The sequence below is a fragment of the Maylandia zebra genome, linkage group LG6 (assembly GCF_041146795.1).
Source record: "Maylandia zebra isolate NMK-2024a linkage group LG6, Mzebra_GT3a, whole genome shotgun sequence".
Lineage (NCBI taxonomy): Eukaryota > Metazoa > Chordata > Actinopteri > Cichliformes > Cichlidae > Maylandia > Maylandia zebra.
Window position 1 is genome coordinate 756,464 of NC_135172.1, and position 19,352 is coordinate 775,815.

The 19,352-nt window shown below is 44.1% G+C and overlaps 1 protein-coding gene across 1 annotated transcript; it reads left to right on the plus strand.

Moving 5' to 3' along the window:
* Window positions 1-12,497: 12,497 nt before the first annotated feature.
* On the plus strand, window positions 12,498-15,009 carry irf2bp2b (interferon regulatory factor 2 binding protein 2b). Its single transcript, XM_004572338.3, has 2 exons — window positions 12,498-13,517; window positions 13,850-15,009. The coding sequence occupies exons 1-2, from the start codon at window positions 12,752-12,754 to the stop codon at window positions 14,590-14,592; spliced, it is 1,509 nt and encodes a 502-aa protein (XP_004572395.1). The 5' UTR covers window positions 12,498-12,751; the 3' UTR covers window positions 14,593-15,009.
* The last annotated feature ends 4,343 nt before the right edge of the window (window positions 15,010-19,352 follow it).

A 19,352-nucleotide genomic window follows, 5' to 3' on the forward strand; every position in this document is an offset into this window, starting at 1 on the left:
GTCCAAGTACTCCACAGCGTGGCTGGCAAGAAAGGGTATAAAAGAAGAAAAACTAATGACATGGCCTCCTTGTTCACCTGATCTGAACCCCATTGAGAACCTGTGGTCCATCATCAAATGTGAGATTTACAAGGAGGGAAAACAGTACACCTCTCTGAACAGTGTCTGGGAGGCTGTGGTTGCTGCTGCACGCAATGTTGATGGTGAACAGATCAAAACACTGACAGAATCCATGGATGGCAGGCTTTTGAGTGTCCTTGCAAAGAAAGGTGGCTATATTGGTCGCTGATTTGTTTTTGTTTTTGAATGTCAGAAATGTATATTTGTGAATGTGGAGATGTTATATTGGTGTCACTGGTAAAAATAAATAATTGAAATGGGTATATATTTGGGGCAGCACGGTGGTTAGCACTGTTGCCGCACAGCAAGAAGGTCCTGAGTTCAATTCCACCATCTTTCTGTGTGGAGTTTGCATGTTCTCCCCGTGTTTGCGTGGGTTCCCTCTGGGTATTCCGGCTTCCTCCCACCATCTAAAGACATGCAGCTTGTGGGGATAGGTTAATTGGATAATCCAAATTGCCACTAGGTGTGAATGTGCGAGTGAATGTGAGTGCGAATGGTTGTCTGTCTCTGTGTGTTGGCCCTGCGACAGACTGGCGACCTGTCCAGGGTGTACCCCGCCTTTCGCCCTGTGACAGCTGGGATAGGCTCCAGCGCCCCCCGCGACCCTCAAAAGGATAAGTGGAAGCAAATGGATGGATGGATGGATGGGTATATATTTGTTTTTTGTTAAGTTGCCTAATAATTATGCACAGTAATAGTCACCTGCACACACAGATATCCCCCTAAAATAGCTAAAACTAAAAACAAACTAAAAACTACTTCCAAAAACATTCAGCTTTGATATTAATGAGTTTTTTGGGTTCATTGAGAACATGGTTGTTGTTCAATAATAAAATTATTCCTCAAAAATACAACTTGCCTAATAATTCTGCACTCCCTGTATTTGAACCTCTGCAGGAGGCTGATTTAAAGCATCTGTCTTTGAAGACAGCATTACTGCTAGCCTTACGGTGTGTTCACACGACGGACGCGAATAGAGCGTCAGGTTTACATGTAAAGTCAATGGAAAGGCGCGAAGACACGCGATTGCGGGTCCCGCGAAAATTCGGAAGCAGATTTGCGTCGCGAAAACGCCCAAACACGTGAAACGCGCGTCAGTGTAGCGCGTCTGGCGCGTTTGACGCGCGAATAAAACCACGCGCGTCAGTTTTTGTGTTGCATTTTGTGCATACGTGCGTTACGCGTCTACCGCTCGAGTTGGAAAAATCTGAACTCCAGCGTCAAATCGCGCCGCAACAACCAATCAGGAGCCTGGTGACGTGGCTGTTTCCTAGGTCAAAGGGGCAGGTCCAGTCAAAGCCTTTCATACTTCAATGGAGGAGAAGGCTAATCAATGCGGTAGCAAACAACTCGGAGCTGTACGACACCAGCTGCTTTCTGTACCGAGACAGGAATATAAAGGACCGAGCTTGGAGGAAGATATGTGAAGAGATCGGGCAACCTGGTAAGTTCATTCATTTCTCTTTTGAAAGTTTTCACTGACCCGGGGAAGCCGCACAAAAGCTAGCAAGCCACCGCTATTTTCCCACTGACGTACAAATATCGTTCTGCTTTTATGCATGTTGTCATTTAGGAATATATTTTATTGTTTATCAATAAACAGCACACAGTGGTCCCGCTCATCCGTCACTGCTTCGCTTTTTCACAGATTTTTTATTGCTCCGTACAGCATTGCATTCCGCAGCCTGATTGACAAATCTCCTGCGCTTGCCAAATTTATCACGTTTGGTTTTGATAACCATCACGTCCAATAGAAAAAACAGCACAAAAACACCCATAACTTTGAGCCTCATTCGGAAATAGACACCTGCACCGCGAGGGGAAAAGGCGCACGAAAGTAGCGGGCAGATGAAGACAAACCGCGGCATAATAATACTTTTACGTTTTGCAATCTACAAAGGTTTGCACTTTGAGAATCAATTGTGAGAACTGTGACCAATGTTCATGTGTGTGTGTGGAAAAAAGTGTATAAAGTGCGTGGCCAGGGGCTAGTTATTCTGAGAACCCCTGCTGCAATAAATGAGGGACCACTGTCTACTCTATGATTATTATATTCAACCTGTTAACATTTAATACTGTATTGATAGAACCACCTGATTCTGCAGCAGAGCATCCCCCGTTGCTTCTCCTGGCTCCCCAGTCCCTGAGCTCCTGCTGCTGCACCCACAGGTATGTACAGCAAGCACTGATACCTTTTTAGTCGGTGGGATTCCCTTGTGATCACCTTTACTAAATATCTACAACCAATCTGATTATATCCTGTTATTGTTTTTTTTTTTTTCAATGTTGAAATTAAAATCTAGTAGCAGCCTTCTCATTTCTTTGTGTTTTGTGCTGTTTTAAAGGCCCACAGAGGAGGACGGCTCCGAGGCAGATGAGGGACGGGTCCCAGGACGGTCCATCGGTGGTGGAGCTGGCCACCCTGGTGTCCCTGAAGAGTCCACACCAGTCTCCAATGGAGCATTTCCTCCTCAGCCTTGTTCCTGCTCTGGAGAGCAGCTGGTCCTTTTTATTCCTGTCTCTCTGTAAATACTTATATATTTATGTTTAATGTTTTTCTGTGTGAGAATTCTAATATTATTTCAAATAAATGTTTATAATGACTAATGTCTCAGTTCTACTACACAGCAAATGTTGGCACACGACTTGACACATGTAGAATTTATTTCATATTATACTAATGACAAAATATACTGATACAGTGGGATGCAAAAGTTTGGGCAACCTTGTTAATAGACATCATTTTCCTGTATAAATCATTGTTACAATAAAAAATGTCAGTTAAATATCATACAGGAGACACACACAGTGATATTTGAGAAGTGAAAAGAAGTTTACTGGATTTACAGAAAGTGTGCAATAATTGTTTAAACAAAATCAAGTAGGTGCATAAATTTGGGCACCACAAAAAATAAATGAAATAAATATTTAGTGTATATCAATGTGTGTGTCTCCTATATGATATATGGGGTGCCTTTGTCTGGACGTGCTTCCCATCCAGAGCTGCACAGCACAGAGGAAAGTTCCAGCGCTCCTGGAGTCCCTCTGTGATGGACCGCCAGTCTCCAGGTGAAGGCACAGCCATGAAGTCGTCCACTAGATGGTCCCAGGTGGCCGTCGCTGCCTGGGGGTTGATCTGGCTCACCGTGGACACACCGACTCTGTAACTGAACGCTTGGTGCTGAAGGAGTCCGCGGTGACAAGGAACCTGGACAAAATTGTTCAAAATCAGTATTATGTGTACTGCAGTTACAAAATACATTATTCAAATTCCAAAATACTTTTGTGATGTCAGATTTAAATCACAAAACTTAAATCTTACATAAAACATTTTGTAATTATAAGGATAATTACAAAATGTATATTAGATAATATCTAAAACAGTTGTTTTATTTTAACTTTAACATATCATAATTTGATTGGTAGCAACTTTCACAACTACAGTGTGCCAATCACTCATAATTCCTAAACATGTCAATCAGGTAGGAATGAAGTGAGACATTAATAGAAATAAAGAGTTGTGTGTTGACATGTAGCCCTTTCCTTGCTTAAATCATTAATATTTTTGAAAAATTAATCTGTGATAAGACATAGCTTATCAAGATAGAACCATGTAACTAAAGATGAGCCAAACTGTTCAGTTTTATCTAACTCTGTTTTAATAAAGGCTGGTGACGCCTGCTATAGAGTCTGACAGCTGCAGGGATTATATACAAATATTCAACTATCCCAGAATCAAACCAGGTCTAAATAAAAAGGAGTGAGTATCACTACAAAGGTTAACTCAGTGGTCCTAATGCTACAGTTTGATATCAGCAAACACCGAGCGCATACATTGATAGGACACCACAGCCATGCTATCATCGCAAACACTGATAACAGCATAAATCGAATTAATGATGAGACCTTCTGAGTATCACTAGAAATATTATAAACAGTCGTCTCTGTACCACAGTTTGCTTTCAGTAAACACCGACAGCATTCACTGTTAGCATAGCACATCCATGTTAGCAGTGTATAAATGGATGGTTTAGCATATATTAGCACAGGTATCAATAAAGGACTACCGTATTAAATACTTTTACTAACCTCAGGCAGACGGACAGCCGCTCTGCAGGTGGGATTGAGCGCCTGTAGTTGGTGTCTAGGCGGGCGATGCTGGGACCGACGAGGGAAAGCAGGTCCTCAAACTGGCCGACGGTGATAGCGCTGGAATCGGCCGTCATCCAGGCGCAGCTCCTGGAGCAAATGGTGAAACTCACCAAACTGCTCACGCCTCTGAAGGACCTGATGGACCCAGGTACGGCGAGGACGTCTTTTACGCCGCTGCTCTGCTCTCCACAGTACATAGAGAAGGGAGACTCTCTTCAAGCGCTAGCTCGACAGCTGCCATCTTGCAAAGATACCGGTCTGGCACAACTTCCTCCCACATTCCTCTCCCACATTTCCGGTTCACGCTCGTTAAAATATGATATTTTGGGGCGCGATGGATTTTTCTTGGACACGCGTGGAGACGCGAATGTGCACGCGTCAAATTAGGGGCGTTTGGGGCGTTTTGTTCGCGTCCATCGCGTTCGGTGTGAACACACCGTTAGCCTCCGCGAAACGTGTCAGTGACATTCGCGAACTTTCAGTGCACCCATCATCGGTTTACCCTGGGGCAGACCAGGGTGTCACTGAAGCCCAACCCGGCCTATGTGCTTAAGGCAGTTGGGGCACGTGTGGTTATTGTCCTGTCAGTATTCTCCCCACCCCCTTCCTGTTCAAATTTTGTATGCATACTTGGACAGGACTAAGGAGTTTCAGAAAAATGACCAGGTTTTCCTTTCATGGGCAGGCCCTTATAAGGTCAGGCCTATAAGTAAGCAACATCTCTCACTTTGGATTGTGGAGGCGATTGCTCTTTGGTATAGGAGTATGGGGCAGCAGGGACCAGACGGCCTGTGGGCTCACGCCGCTCGAGGTCTGGCAGTGTCCTAGGTCCTTTTCAGAGGGCTGTCAATCCAGCAACACAACATTAGATTTTTTTGCATTGTCTCACTGTCTGACCTTTTTCATTTTTTTTCTCATTAATTTTACAATTGCAACAAGAAGTCATGTATATATTTTAGGGGTGCAACGATACTCGTATCGATATTGAACCGTTCGATACAGTGCTTTCGGTTCGGTGCACATATGTATCGAACAATACAACATTTTTAATTTATTTTATCAACTTTCCTTCTGACGATGCTGTCTGTGTTGAGAGCTCAGTGGATCTGTGTTCGACTACTCCGCCTAGGCTGCACTGTCGAGCGCAGATCCACTGAGAGCAGCGCAAGCTAGCGAGACAGAAGTTAAGCTCGTTGCAACATGGCACATTGAACCTCCCCCACCATCATTCAGATCTGGCGTTTGGAACTATTTTGGTCTTCATGTGACGTATGACCCTGAAGGTAAGCGCGTCATGGACAAAAGTAAAACAGTATGTCGGATGTGCCACACAATGCTCAATTACATGGGTGGGAACTAGTGTGTTAGCGCAGTTAGGTCGTTAACGTGTTGGCTGTCCAGCCCCACGCACGGGGCTGGTAGCGTGTAGCTCGTTAACGGAGATTTGCCGTATTGTGGCGTTAACGTCATTTCAGATTAACGCTGACAGCACTAGTGGGAACACAACGAATATGACTGCACATTTACGCCGACATCATCCTAGTGCAAAGACAAGTGGAAGCAGACAAAAACAACAAGCAGCATGCTACAAACTTTACCCGAGTCATTTAGACAGCCGTTAGCACATGACTCTCCTTATGGATGTCATGGTCCTGGGTAGGTGACCCAGCTCTTTAAGTTTATTATTAGCATTTTCCAATTTATTATCATGATTATTATTATTGTTTGAGTTCTACGTGTTATATTCGGTCTGTGTCTGTATCTGTCTGTCTATGGTGTCACCCCGTCTGTTTGTGAATCTGTCTGTTTAGTTCAATGTCTTGTCTGGTTCCATGTGTCTGAGTTTCCTGTTTTATTGTGAAGGTCTGTGTCGTATGTGAGTGTGCTCAGTTTACGTTTCCCCTGTCTCGTCAGCTGTGATTTCTCCCAGGTGTGTTCCCCTCCTGTCTCTTATCCCTTGATTACTGCCATCTGTGTATTTAAGCCCTGTGTTTCTCTGTGTCAGTGTCGCGTCGTACCCTCAGATTATGCCTGTGTGTTTCTGTTCTCCATATTCCGTGTTCACTTCAGGTTTTGTTTTTGTACCAGCAATAAAGCTGAGGTTTTGAGTTTCACGTTTGTGTCTGAGTCCTGTGTTTGGATCCTCCTCTCCGCCTGCCCGCACACAGAGCCCTGACAATGGGGACCTGATATGTTTAATATGCTGCTGAGAATATAGCCCAGAAGAAGCGTATAGTAGAGCTTTTATTTTGGAAAGAGCCATTTCTCTGTAATAAACTCTCTTTTCCAAAGATGAGTGATTTCTCAATCAGATTTATTTTTTTTATTACTTTGTTGTTTCAGCAACATTAAATTTAAAAACTGTACTTTCGAGTTAAAATATATATTTATAATTTTAATAAATGACAAATTAAAAAGGCATGAACATTTTTTGTATCGAAAAAAATCGAACCGTGACACCAAAGTATCGAACCGAACCGAACCGTGAATTTTGTATATTGTTGCACCCCTAATATATTTGTATGTGTGTGTCCCAAATAAAGGAATTTCATGTACATTAATGGTTGTCTTTACCCATGGGACATGATAAATTTCTGTATCATTTTTGTAATTGCAACTATATTCACATGAACAAAATCCCAACTAATCATGTAACTCATATATGTACTGTGAATGTCTACTCCAGTGTTTCTTTACATTTCTTTAGGATTTTTTGGACCGATGGCTAGAGATCCAGAGCAAAACATGGAAAACTTGTGCTTATGTATTGAAGTGTTGAGTGAATGATGTGGGAAATGTCAGGCATGCTGTCGCTTGATGTTTGTGTTTTCATGTAGGAAGAAGGATCACATGCAGAGGTTCCCCTTGCCTTTGATCTGCAGAGAGTCAAAGGTCACTGGGAAAAAGGCTTTCAAGTAAACTGAGACAAAATTAGCTATGATGTAATCCTGATTAGGACACTCCAGCGCTATATATCAAATAGATAAAAACAAAAAACAGGACTTCGCTAACTCACAGGAAACCCTCGTAGAGCAGCTGTCTTCCTTTAATACTCTACCTGCCTGCAGTCAGCTGAGACTGAAGAAGTCACTTGGATGAGTGACAAAATGTTTCTCCCACAAAACGCTACGTCCAGATGAACAGAATCCACTTTTGGAGACTACCTCAGGTGAGTTTCTGGAATAGCCTACATCTGAGGTTATCAAACCATGTGAAAAACTACATGACACAATAAATACATATTTCAGTATATACAAATATACATATATACAAAATCCCTATGAACAGCACACATACTTTAATCAGTTACATATATAACAACACACCATGACAAAACTCTACTAACCCTGTCACAGAGGCTCTTAAAGAGGTGACTGAGCTACTGCAGCCATCTATCACAACCAGCTGGGAATAAAGGGAGGAGGCAAACTGGGCATTTGACTGGTCAGTTAACTGGAGTTTTCCACTTCACCTCAGTTCATCTGTAATTAGCTCAGAAAAAGTGAATGCACTTCATATTATTATTTATAATTTTTTGCATGGGTTGAACTTGCACAATGAACAACAATAAACTACACATTTAAAATAACAGGTGACTGGTGAGGAAATTATACTGTGAGATAGAGCAGGAATTTATATATATACAACAGTGATAAAAAACAAACAAACCCCAAAGACAATTAAAATGAATTTAGTTAAAAACAGTGAAAGTAAGACTGACGTTGTGTATCAGAGAAGTGCAAATTGCTTTAATAAATAATCTGTACACTATAGATGTAAGATAAACGGCTGCATGAAGCTATAATAAACAATATGTTTGGCATCTTTTGCCTGACAGGCGTGTAAACCTGTCCCAGAATGAAGTTATTGTACAGCTTTATAGAGAGAGGTTTTCTAAAGTGTTCTTTATGGCAGCGAGGCTGAATCACTCTGCTGCCTCAGAGGTGTGGAGTGGGTGTGATGGGCTGTCTGTGATGGAGAGGGTAGGTTCAGTGACCTCCTGGCCCAAATTCTGACCAATGATTCTTCCGGCCTCGCAGAGTAGTTTGTTCATCCTGCTGGCATTTCTGGCACTGACGCTGCCCCCCAGCAGACAGCAGCAAACTAGATGGTACTCACTACCACAGAAGAAGATCTCCATCATCAAAGGATATGAGCTTCATTAGAAAGTACAGTCATTCTTGATCTGTTTAAAAAATGTTCTCTCAAGTTTTGGCAATGAGAGTAGGAATAATCAGGGATAGCTCAGTAGGTAGAGTGGTGGCCCCATGATCGGAAGGTCGGGGGTTCGACTCCACTGAACGGCTACCCTGAGGTACCCCTGAGCAAGGTACCGTCCCTACACACTGCTCCCCGGGTGCTGCATTGGTGGCTGCCCACTGCTTCACTGGGTGAATGGGTTAAATGCAGAGGAACTATTTCCCTATGGGGACTAACAAACACATACACATTATCATTCCTACATGCCTGAGTCTACTGTCTACCATGTATAGTCCAGTTTGGAGATCCTTCCCAGATGCCTTAACCCCCCCCCCCCCCCCCTCCCATCTTGGGTCAATTGTTCTCAGTAAATCACATGACAGGGTGGGGCAAGGTCTCACAGTGGGTTCACCTGAAGCCTTGGCTGATTGTGACCCACACCCGTTTTCACACCTTGGCTCGTGTGATTAGGCAGAGGATCAATAGGGGGTCCATGACCCTCTTTGAGACACTCCCGATAGGGCTTAAAAATCAGGGACTCTTAAAACTAAAGAAGCTTCTTGGATAAGAGGTGAAACAGCTTCAACAAACTTAAAGACGTCCAGAGACTTTTCTTTCCAAGCTCCTCAAACAATGCCTGAGTCTAAATTGTCTCCAAAAAGTCCTTTTTGCTTGTCACTGAATTACAGGTTTGGCATTGGGGTAGTTGCTGATGATAACTTAAGAGGGATGGTCGTTTTGCATTAAATTTTTTATTGGAACCCATTAACAGCAAAGCCTTCTTAAACCCTAAACCTTAATCTGACCTCCACCTACCCATTACAAATGTAACTACATGTTGTGTTGACACAGTCCTCTCATCCATTTCTGGCCACTCAGCAGTTTTTTAATTGACTGGAAGGAAACAGAGAGGTAAACTCCACCAACAGTTAGTGTTTTGGCAGAAAACTGCAGTGCAACAAAGAAACACCACACACAAGTAGAAATGCTGCCAATGGTGTCGGCCACTTGTGTAGGCTCTATGGATTCGACACTGAAGTTAAAGTCTCAAATGAGATCTCGGTGTTAATGAGCACATTCATTTCTTTGTATAGGTTTCCCATCATTCAGATCATGGCAGACTTAAGCACTTGAGTTGAAGGCAACTGGACTTCTTTTTTAGGTTCTTAGGGATGTTTCCCCTACTCCTCTAAAGTGTTTGATGAAGTAGCCTTTTGGATGAGAGGTTACACCTCATGTAACCTTACTGCATTTCAGATCTCCAATTGTCTACCTCTCCCACTGAAGATTTGACTAAATGCAGCTCATGTTGACTGTTGTCCAGAATGCAAAGAGTTCTGTGCTCCTAAATATTTGCCTACAGCGGCCAGTCATACACTGGCAAAACAGGATACATTGTTCTGCTTTTTCCCTCTTACTTCCTTTACCTCATTGCCTCCATCATCTGACTGAGCAAATGAGGCACATCATGATGTCTTGAAGCCTGACTGGAGAAATGATGACTGTAGGGTCTCTACCTTACTATGTAGAGGCAACTATAGTTGTGATTTGCCACTAGATAAATAAACTGAATTGCGTGAGCATTGCCCAACAATTCTTGCTTTTGGTACCAAGGTCACCTCTCTAATTGTTTCTCTCTTTCATAATTGAATGTACAGAACTTCTAGGCTCACCCAAGTAGGGGCTGACTCTGGTGGCTTATCTCTGCTACGTCTCTGCTTTTTGCAGATGATATGGTTCCTTTGGCCTCCTCGGGCTGTGATCTTCAGCTCACACTGGGATAGTTTGCAGTCAAATAGAGCTAAAATGGAAAAAAATAAGCTGTTGAATGACTGGTCAATTGTTTATGTTCCTATGTTGTATCAGTCTGTGTTTCTACCCTGAACTATGGCCATGAGCTGTGGATGGTGTCCAGGACATGCTGGCTGATTTGTGGTGTCCACCCAGTAGATCTGGAGATGATGACCAGGAAGAATGAGATCTGGGTGTCTCTGTAGAAAATAGATGGATAAATGGACATCTATATGATGGCTCACGGGTGTTTTTAGCACCAGTTTTCTACACTGTACTTATTTCTAATCAATTATGCTGATTATTCTGTGCCTTTGGGCTTTACCTGCATTTAATAAACTTGAAAATACATGCTAATTTTAATGCAACTGGGTATATTATCACTTTAAATTTAATGGCTTTCTATTACTATCATTTTTAAATACTTTCCATTTCTATAATATTTTACTTCAAAAAGTAGGTTTTGGTTGAATTACTGCCAGTTGTGTTATTGCTTTCTATTGCTATAACTATTCATACCAGTGAGAGGAAAATGATCATTTCAGCTCAGCAGAAGTCTGAATAGAAGGGAGGGAGGTCTACAGTTTGCCTGGTAACAGCAGCTTAATTCTGGGATTGGCTTCTGCAGTGTTGATGTCAGATGTGCCTGGCAACGAGACTGGAATGCAACAGAAGGATTTAACACCCACTCAGCGTCACACCGATCTCCTAAACAGAACTGCTTTAACACTTGTTGCCTTGACACTGCAGAGTTGATTATTTAAATCCGACGATTATTTTTTCACTGTCTGCATCTTTGGTATTTAGAAAAACACTTGGAGCCCTGCAGACAAAGATAAGAATTGAATGAAAAGAGGTCCCACTCTGCTTCAAACTCCACGCATCCCTTTTCAAACCAAGTATAATATGTCGTGAAGCAGGTCGGTGCCGGTGTCATAAAAACTGCATTTGGAACCAGACACAGCCTTGTTTGTCATGTTATTGTCTTTTTACATGTGTAGTGTCATTATAATAAATTTAAATTACACACACAGTGACTGTATTTAACTGGTTGTTGCGATTTTAATGTTGTTGTTTATATTTTTCAGGTTATAAGATAAGATAAGATAACCTTTATTAGTCCCACACGTGGAAAATTTGTTTTATACTGTTGTATCTCTAATGTTTTGCTATTTTACCACCAATAGAGAAAGAGTTAAATTTGCATATTAGTACAACAGAACAAAGTAAACATGGCACCTCCGTGTTGGCTTCATCTTTCAGCTCTGGACGTTCCTGCTTTGTAAAAACACTCTGTAAGGTCTGAGGGGTGTCTTACAAAGGAAGTTCAACACAGCCGGGCTTTCTTTGTGTTAACTGGTTTAACAAAATCTCTCAGGTCACATGGCTCAAGGAACACCTTTCAGAAAAATATCCTTTGAATGCTGCTCACTCCATCGAAGACATTATCAGATGATGATAAATTGAAATCTTTAAAGAACATTAAAAATTAACAGTAAAAAGAATCAGTGTTGCAATGAAGATAAGAAATTGGTCTGTTTTCCTTCTCTCAACCGGTCGCAGCAGATGGCCCCGCCCCTCCCTGAGCCTGGTATATATATACATATATATATATATATATATATATACATTCTGTATGTATTATTGTAGGGTCTACCTTACATTATAAAGTGCCTTAAAGCAACTGTTGTTGTGAATTGTATAAATAAAATTGAATTGAACTGAAATTAATGCTGGAGAAAATCTTTATTCTAGTGCTGTGAAACTTTAAATTGGATCATTTAAATATGAAAGCTTACAGTCCCACAGGCTGGCAATGTGGAAATGACTTCAGTTTGACACAGATCAAAGTGAAATGATTTTTCTTAATTGAACAGGTGTTTTTGGTGTGTTTTAGGAGCCGCAATTCCTGCCGAGTGAAAGAGACCCAGCAGCAGATTAGATTATAATCAAGTATACACACTTTCTGCATGTAATGTGACTATGTGTGTTGCTTTTCAACATGCTGTAAATAACGGGGATTTTTTATATGATGAAAAGCAAAGTGAGCCTGGAGTCAAATTCCTTGTTTGTGTGCACAAACTAAAAAATAAAGATAATTCTGGCTCTACGATCGCTGCCGTGTTTTATTACACTCCCAATAAAACACAGAGCGGTCCCTCTTCGCGGGTATACAATATCTTCAAACGTAAACGCTCCGGACAAAGGGTCCCGCATGCGCGTCGTCGAAGAATCCAGTAAATAGAACCCAGGAGCACGAGCAGTGTCTGTGCTGACGTCACGGCCGTACGTTGAGAGCTGGAGCGGAGTTGTAAGCGCGAGCTCAGACGGAGGCGCGCCGAGGGAACAGCTACAGCTATGGTGCTCTGTTCTTCTTCGTGAGGACGAAATCAGCCAATTTTATTCTCGTTGACGTCTTTTTCTCCGTCTTCTCCGCGACGTAAACAAGCCGTCGGACATTTTGAAATCGCTTCGGGGATACAATATGTCTTCCACGGTGGTCGCTGCCTCCAGAAGGCAGTCCTGCTATTTATGCGATCTGCCCCGCATGCCGTGGGCGATGATCTGGGATTTTACCGAACCCGTCTGCCGTGGTTGTGTGAACTACGAAGGTGCCGACCGGATTGAATTCGTTATCGAGACTGCCAGGCAGCTAAAGAGAGCACACGGCTTTCAGGAGGGCCGCTCTCCCGGCCCGGGGAAGCCCCAGCACGCCGGGAAAGAGATCAATCACTCGGTTGGGGACCTGGGCTCTCGTCCCCCTCAACCTCTGGATCGTTATCCGCTGTCAGACAGGCCGCCGCGGCTGGGCCCGGAGTACCAGGCGGGCAGGCAGGCGAACGGCCTCCCGATGCCCAACGGATTTCCCAAACCCGACGAGCCCCCTGAGCTAAACCGCCAAAGCCCCAACCCCCGCAGGACTAGCACGGTTCCTCCTAACTTGGTGCCTTTGGTAAACGGCGCGATACCTGCCATACATCCACTCAGCGGCCGCCAGACACAGATCTGTCTGCCCGGCGCTCTGATCGCGCCTGTCCCCGGGGAGCACGGCAAGCGCCCAGAGGAGCTGAAAGACAAGCACCGGGCGGACAGCATGTCGGACATGTCGGACAGCCACAAGGACTGGATAAACAAAGGCAAAACTGTCAGGGACCTGATGCTGCACACGTTCGACGGCAGGGTAAAGAAGGACCACACCGCCATGCAGCGGGTCATGGCGTACGAAATGAGTGGCACTTCCTCAAAAACAGGTAGGCTGTTTGTTTTGTGTCTGCACTAGAATGTGGTGAGCTGGCACGCGCCATGAAAACGGGAACTAAACAGCAGGGAACTAATGTGTCAGCACTTCACACACGGTGTGTCGTGGATTTACGCCATCGTGACGGGTCCGCCCAGCCACGCTGCTGGCATGCACCCGTTCACCTCTTGTGTGAGACAGCAGTACGGGAGCAGGTGTGTGTGTGTGTGTGTGTGTGTGTGTGTGGTTGTTGGGGGAAGGGTGTTTAGAAATTTCCTGCCTCGTAGTCTGCACAGGCCGGGATGTTAGTGTGGCTGTTAACCCTGCTGCTTTTCCTTTGCACAGACAGAGGGAAGCACCCTCGGCCTGGGAAGAGGAAGGCCTCCCCTGAGCCAGACTGTGAGAGCAGTGTCCCCAAGATGAACGGCAGTGAGGGCCAGCCATGGCTCCCCTCACCCTCTGAAGTCCTGAAGATGCCCCCAGCTGCCCTGCCAGGCTTCTCTGCAGCGCCTCCATCAACCATCTCCCCCCACTCCCGCACCACACCACCTGAGGCTGCCACAGCGCAGAATGGCCAGTCTCCCATGACAGCACTCATCCTCGCCACCGATAACGCAGGCAGCACGGGCTCACCTAAGGACGGCAGCCAGGTACATTCCACCGTGGCGGGGGCACGACGGAACAGCGGGAGCCCCCTGTCACCCTCACAGAGGAGGTTGGCCCAGAGAGAGGGGCCTGTGAGTGCCAACCCCTCTGCTCCGCATGGTCCCGGCAGTATGGAGCCACCGCCACAGAGCATTCCGGATTCCTCTGTGCCGCCGGGCAGCGTGCCGCTGTGCTGCACTCTGTGCCATGAGCGGCTAGAGGACACTCATTTTGTCCAGTGCCCTTCAGTGCCCTCTCACAAGTTCTGTTTCCCCTGCTCCCGGGAGAGCATCAAGCAGCAGGGGGCCACCGGCGAGGTGTACTGTCCCAGTGGTGAAAGGTGCCCGCTGGTTGGCTCCAATGTACCCTGGGCCTTCATGCAGGGGGAAATAACCACCATATTGGCCGGAGATATAAAGGTAAAAAAGGAGCGGGACCCTTAAAAAGTTCTCCGACTGCTTCTCGTGAACTTGTTTCCCTCTTGTAACCCAAGTATGGCAACAACAGCAGGACATAAAGTAACAGACACAGCTCACCCAGCAAGCCTCAGAGGAGCTGGCAGACATGTACATAGTGAACACAGGGGAGTGTATACTTCATAAATGTGGCTGTAAAATTTGACTTCTTTCTTTAATACATTGTGTTTCTTACTGTGTTTCCAGTAAGACTTTTCCTTTTTCCCACCACAGCTGTTTCTTCTCAGTCTGTCGTTGTACTTTAGGTCTGCAGACAGTCCCTGTCGAGCATAGAATGTGACTAATTTGAGCACTTGGCAAAATCCTTTAATAAATGAAACAAAAAATGCTTCTAGCTGTACATGTATGCACTTGCCAAATACAGTTTCAGAACTTGTAATAATACCCCCAGTGTCTCTGTGGTTTGCTTATTTTCCATTATCCTGGAGTTGGTCGGAGAGTCATGGCCTGATTGTGAATCAGTCATGATGCAATCCCTCCCAGCAGGAACAAATTGGCTTCCAGGGAACAGTGGGTGGAAGGGAAAAGTCAGGGAGCGAGGGAGATGGAGGAGGGGGGATGAAGGCCGCAGTAGAAGTGCGTTGCATAAATGCTGTGTACTGTAAATCGCACGTGGGTGAGCCGAGGCTGCTCAGCGCTGAGGCCTCGTGCCCCATGAGTGCGGGGGGAGATAAGGAGGGCCTAAAAATAGTCACCGTGGCTTCAAAGTGACGCCCGCTCCGGCGTTTGTTGATGTCAAAACAACTGCCTCACATATCCTGTTTGGGCACTTTGTCTGGATCTAGAGGTTTTCTCTTTGCTTCTCCTCCATGCACCCAAATCAGCCTGACATCTCGTCAGATGCTGGCAGCAGATCAGAGCTGTTGCTGACTGAACACACCCTGATTCCAATGAAAGCACATGGGAGACGTGAGGTCATGAGCGGCGGAGGCCCACTGGGACTGTTAGCGCAGGAACTGAGCGATCAACCCTTTGCTTTCCTCCTCCTTTCCCTTCTCTCTCCTCACGTTACACCCTCTGTCACGCTGTCAGGATGACGGAAATACCTCAGGGCTCTCTTTTCTGTTTCAGACAGGCTTCGTTCTCCACAACAAAGCGGCTTCATCAGACAAAATGGCTGCTGTCAGAGCGGATTTGGACGAACCTTAAATCCCCCCACGCTCTCGCCCCCGTGTCAGCGACGTTTATTTGTCTTATTTGCTTTGCTTTCACTTAAACGTGTATATCGAAGCGTCATCTGTGGATACTCTCTCGCTGTCACGTTTGACTGCTTTGACTTCAGGAAGAAAATAAGGAGGGGGCCCTGCTTCAGAGTAGGGGGGTGGGAGTAAATGCCTTGCTCAGGGGTCACGTGCTCCTTAGTGGAATTCCTGAGTCACTGTCCTCCCTCCCTCCTCTTCTAATGTCTCCTCCCCCCTACTGCAGTAACTTTTCAAGGCTGCTGAGCGCACAGACAGATGAATGGGGGCCTGTATGTGTTTATGCCAGGACACCGTGCAGGGAGGAAAACGTTAACCCTTCCCCAGCTTTCTCCCTCCACAGACAGCGTGTTTAGTTTTATCCTGCAGCACATTTAAAAGGAATGCAGTTTCCTTCCTGGTAGAGCTGTATCTGTGCTGGAGGGTAGACTGTTCTTTCAAACTTTCCTGATTGTCAAACTTTCATTTTTAAATCAAGATTTTCAGAAAATTTTATACCACAAACATCTATAACTTGTTTTTGAATGTCTTAAATGGGCTTAAAGAGGTTTTATAATAATTGCGTGCTGACCTGAACTGCGATTAAATCAGTCCAGGTCAGCAGACTAGTAGGTCAGTGGTGGGTTTGGTTATGCAATGGCTCTTTTTCTTTAATGAAATTCCTCTTACTTTGTAATCAGCAGTAGACAGGCTTTTACACTCCTGTCAGTCTGTCACTGGGACTCGCAGACAGCGTCTTAGGTCTAACAGAGTTCATATGAGTCACAGTTATTTGATACTTAGTGGTAATAAGGAACATCACGCTTCTGCATCACTCCCGCGTGTAGTGGGGAAACCTGAAGTAACATTTAATGCCTTGCATTAATATCATGGCCAAAGTAACCTCAGGATTCACTGATGTGCTTCTCATTGCACCTTTAACATTTTACAAGTTTGTCATCAAAGTATAGTTCAATAAATGCAAGTACTTAAAAAAGAGGTCAAGTAAAGACTGATAATTTCAAATTGTGTTCCAGTACAGTAGTACAGGTTTCATCCTGTCAGCGGGGAGAATATTGCTTTTTTAAAATCAGAAACACTTGGAGATGTGCAGCGACAGTTACCCAAAACCCAGTTTTTGTTCTGTCAGACGGACAAGTTCACAGACTGATAACAAAGCAACACTGATGTCAGTTTGTAATGATTTGTTTTCTTAAATTTAATATATTATTCATGTTAAGATTGGTGTCAGGTCTGCCACTTCACTCTGTGATTTGGCTGCTGAATATGGAAGCTGCTGTTTGACTTCAGTAGTGAATGAAACCCAACAACCCCCCCAAAATAGAGACTTGTTAAAGTTTTTTGCAGATAATGACGCTTCCCTTTTCACAGTCCTGAAACCAAACAGTAGCCTTTGAGTTAAAACTACTCGGACTTCCTCCAAGTTCTGGAGAGTCTGGATTATTCTTCAGTGCTTCGTGCAACACTTTCACTTGAATGCATTTTTGGTGTTTCTTTAGTAACAATTGTTCCTATTTTTGTTGGCCTGTAAGGTTGTGATAACATGCCAGTTAAGACCATAATGAAATGTTTACAATTAACTTTCAGCTTTGTGAAACTGAGTCGTATCTGTAAATGCTTAAAAATAAACTTCAACCTGACCACACCAGGTGAGGTTCAGCTCAGACCTCAGGCCTGTGCTACGAAGAAACAAATCTAGAGTAAGTGATTATTAACTCATTGTGAGGTCATACCGTGCAAAGGTTTATTATACTTCTGAGAATTTCACACTTTAAGTTGCAAAAAGTTGATTACTGTGAACTTGAAAAAGTTCTAACGGAACAATCCTGAATCGGAGCAGTCTTTGGTTTGTCCTCCATCTTCAAAATAACACCAAACCTTTCAAGGTACTTTTAAGGATTTTAAACTTGCCACAGCTCTTCTGTAAACTCAGGCAGTATCAGTGCCTCCTGTCTCTTCATGATGCTGGACTATTATCTCTATGGGGATCTTCCTCTTCTTGTGACTGAAGTTCATCTTTTCCAGGCTCTGCCTGTTTACGCTCATTGTTTTATGTACAAATTAATTTGGGAACATCTACAGTATCTGAAAGTTTAGTCACAGTGCTGAAATATTTAAAGAAAACTTCCACACAGTGCTACTTGTTAGCTCCTTGTGTTATTGTCAGTTATGCCAGCCTTATGTTGCAGAAAAAATCTACTTGCAGAGTGGGAGCCCTGCCTCGATACAAAGGCCCTTCAGCCTACGGATCCTTTTGATGTCTTTCAGCCAATCAGATGACCATATCAAAATAGATCCAAAACTCCGCCCTCTCTCTCAGGATGGTTCATTTTTGGCACGAGGTCGGCCTCAGATTCCAGTCGAACCAGCCGCGTTTTTTTTCATCTGTCACAGAAACTCAACACCCCAAGGGCCCGAAGAGCCAACGGCCCCAGATTAATGGGTTTGCTCAAATTACGTGGCGCACACAGGAGAAAAACTCTGGGTTTCTCTCTCCTCCTGTCTCCCTCTCTACACTCTGTTTGTTCAGCTGTTCCTCACCCAAAGCTCAACCCCCTCCAGCACCAAACCGCCTCCTCTTTCCTGACTCTGAAGTCCAGGATAAGGCTGTTGTCTTGATTTTACATCTGCAGAACAGCAAACACACCGAGAGCAGGAACAACAAACCTCAGCTCTTCACACCTCCGTGAACACTGCCAGTGACAGTAGCTTGGATAAAAAACACTGTGCCATGCAGCTATTTTTAATAGGTAGGAAACTCTACCTGCAGGGCAAATAAAGAGACTTATGATGCTTGGAAACTAGGTCATAATCGAGTGAAAAAGACAGCTCTGTGATCTTATATATAAAACATATGAAAGCTGTTTTTAACTTTGAAGCTTTGTGGTCTGTCCAAGCTGGAGTCAAACTGTGAAGTATAGTATACAAAATAACATGGCAGTGAGCTTTTACTGGATTCACATTAACATTACAAATGACTTAAGAAAGTCATTTACACAACAATGATTCATTTTATGTTATTTAGAGGCAATCATTATGATTTAAACTGGTCAATAGTAGTTGTTGGTGGTGGACGGCTGTTTACATCCACTTATTATTGGTCGTAAAGGTCAGGAACATTTTTTTTAATGGTTTTCTTAAACTGTTGTTTTCCAGGGTGAAATGATTGTACAGCATTCATGTTTAATGACTTCAAAAAACATGAGTCATGGTGAAAAGCTTTTAGCATAATTTTTGCTGGATATTTGACCACTCCTCTCGACGGAGTTGTTAGAGTTCATTTAAAGTGGTTGGTTTCTTGGTTCGAGCCGGCTCAGCCCTACTTTCAACAGGGTTGAGGTCAAGATTTTGGGAATTCCATTCCAGAAGCTTAATGTTAGCCTGCTTTATCCTTTCCAAAACCATCTTTAATGTGTATTTGGTATCATTGTCCCGTTGGAACTTCTCATTGTATCCCAAGTCTCAAACTGCACATTTAAGGTGAAGCTGAAGAATTCGAAGGTAACCTTCCAGTATTCCATCTACTTT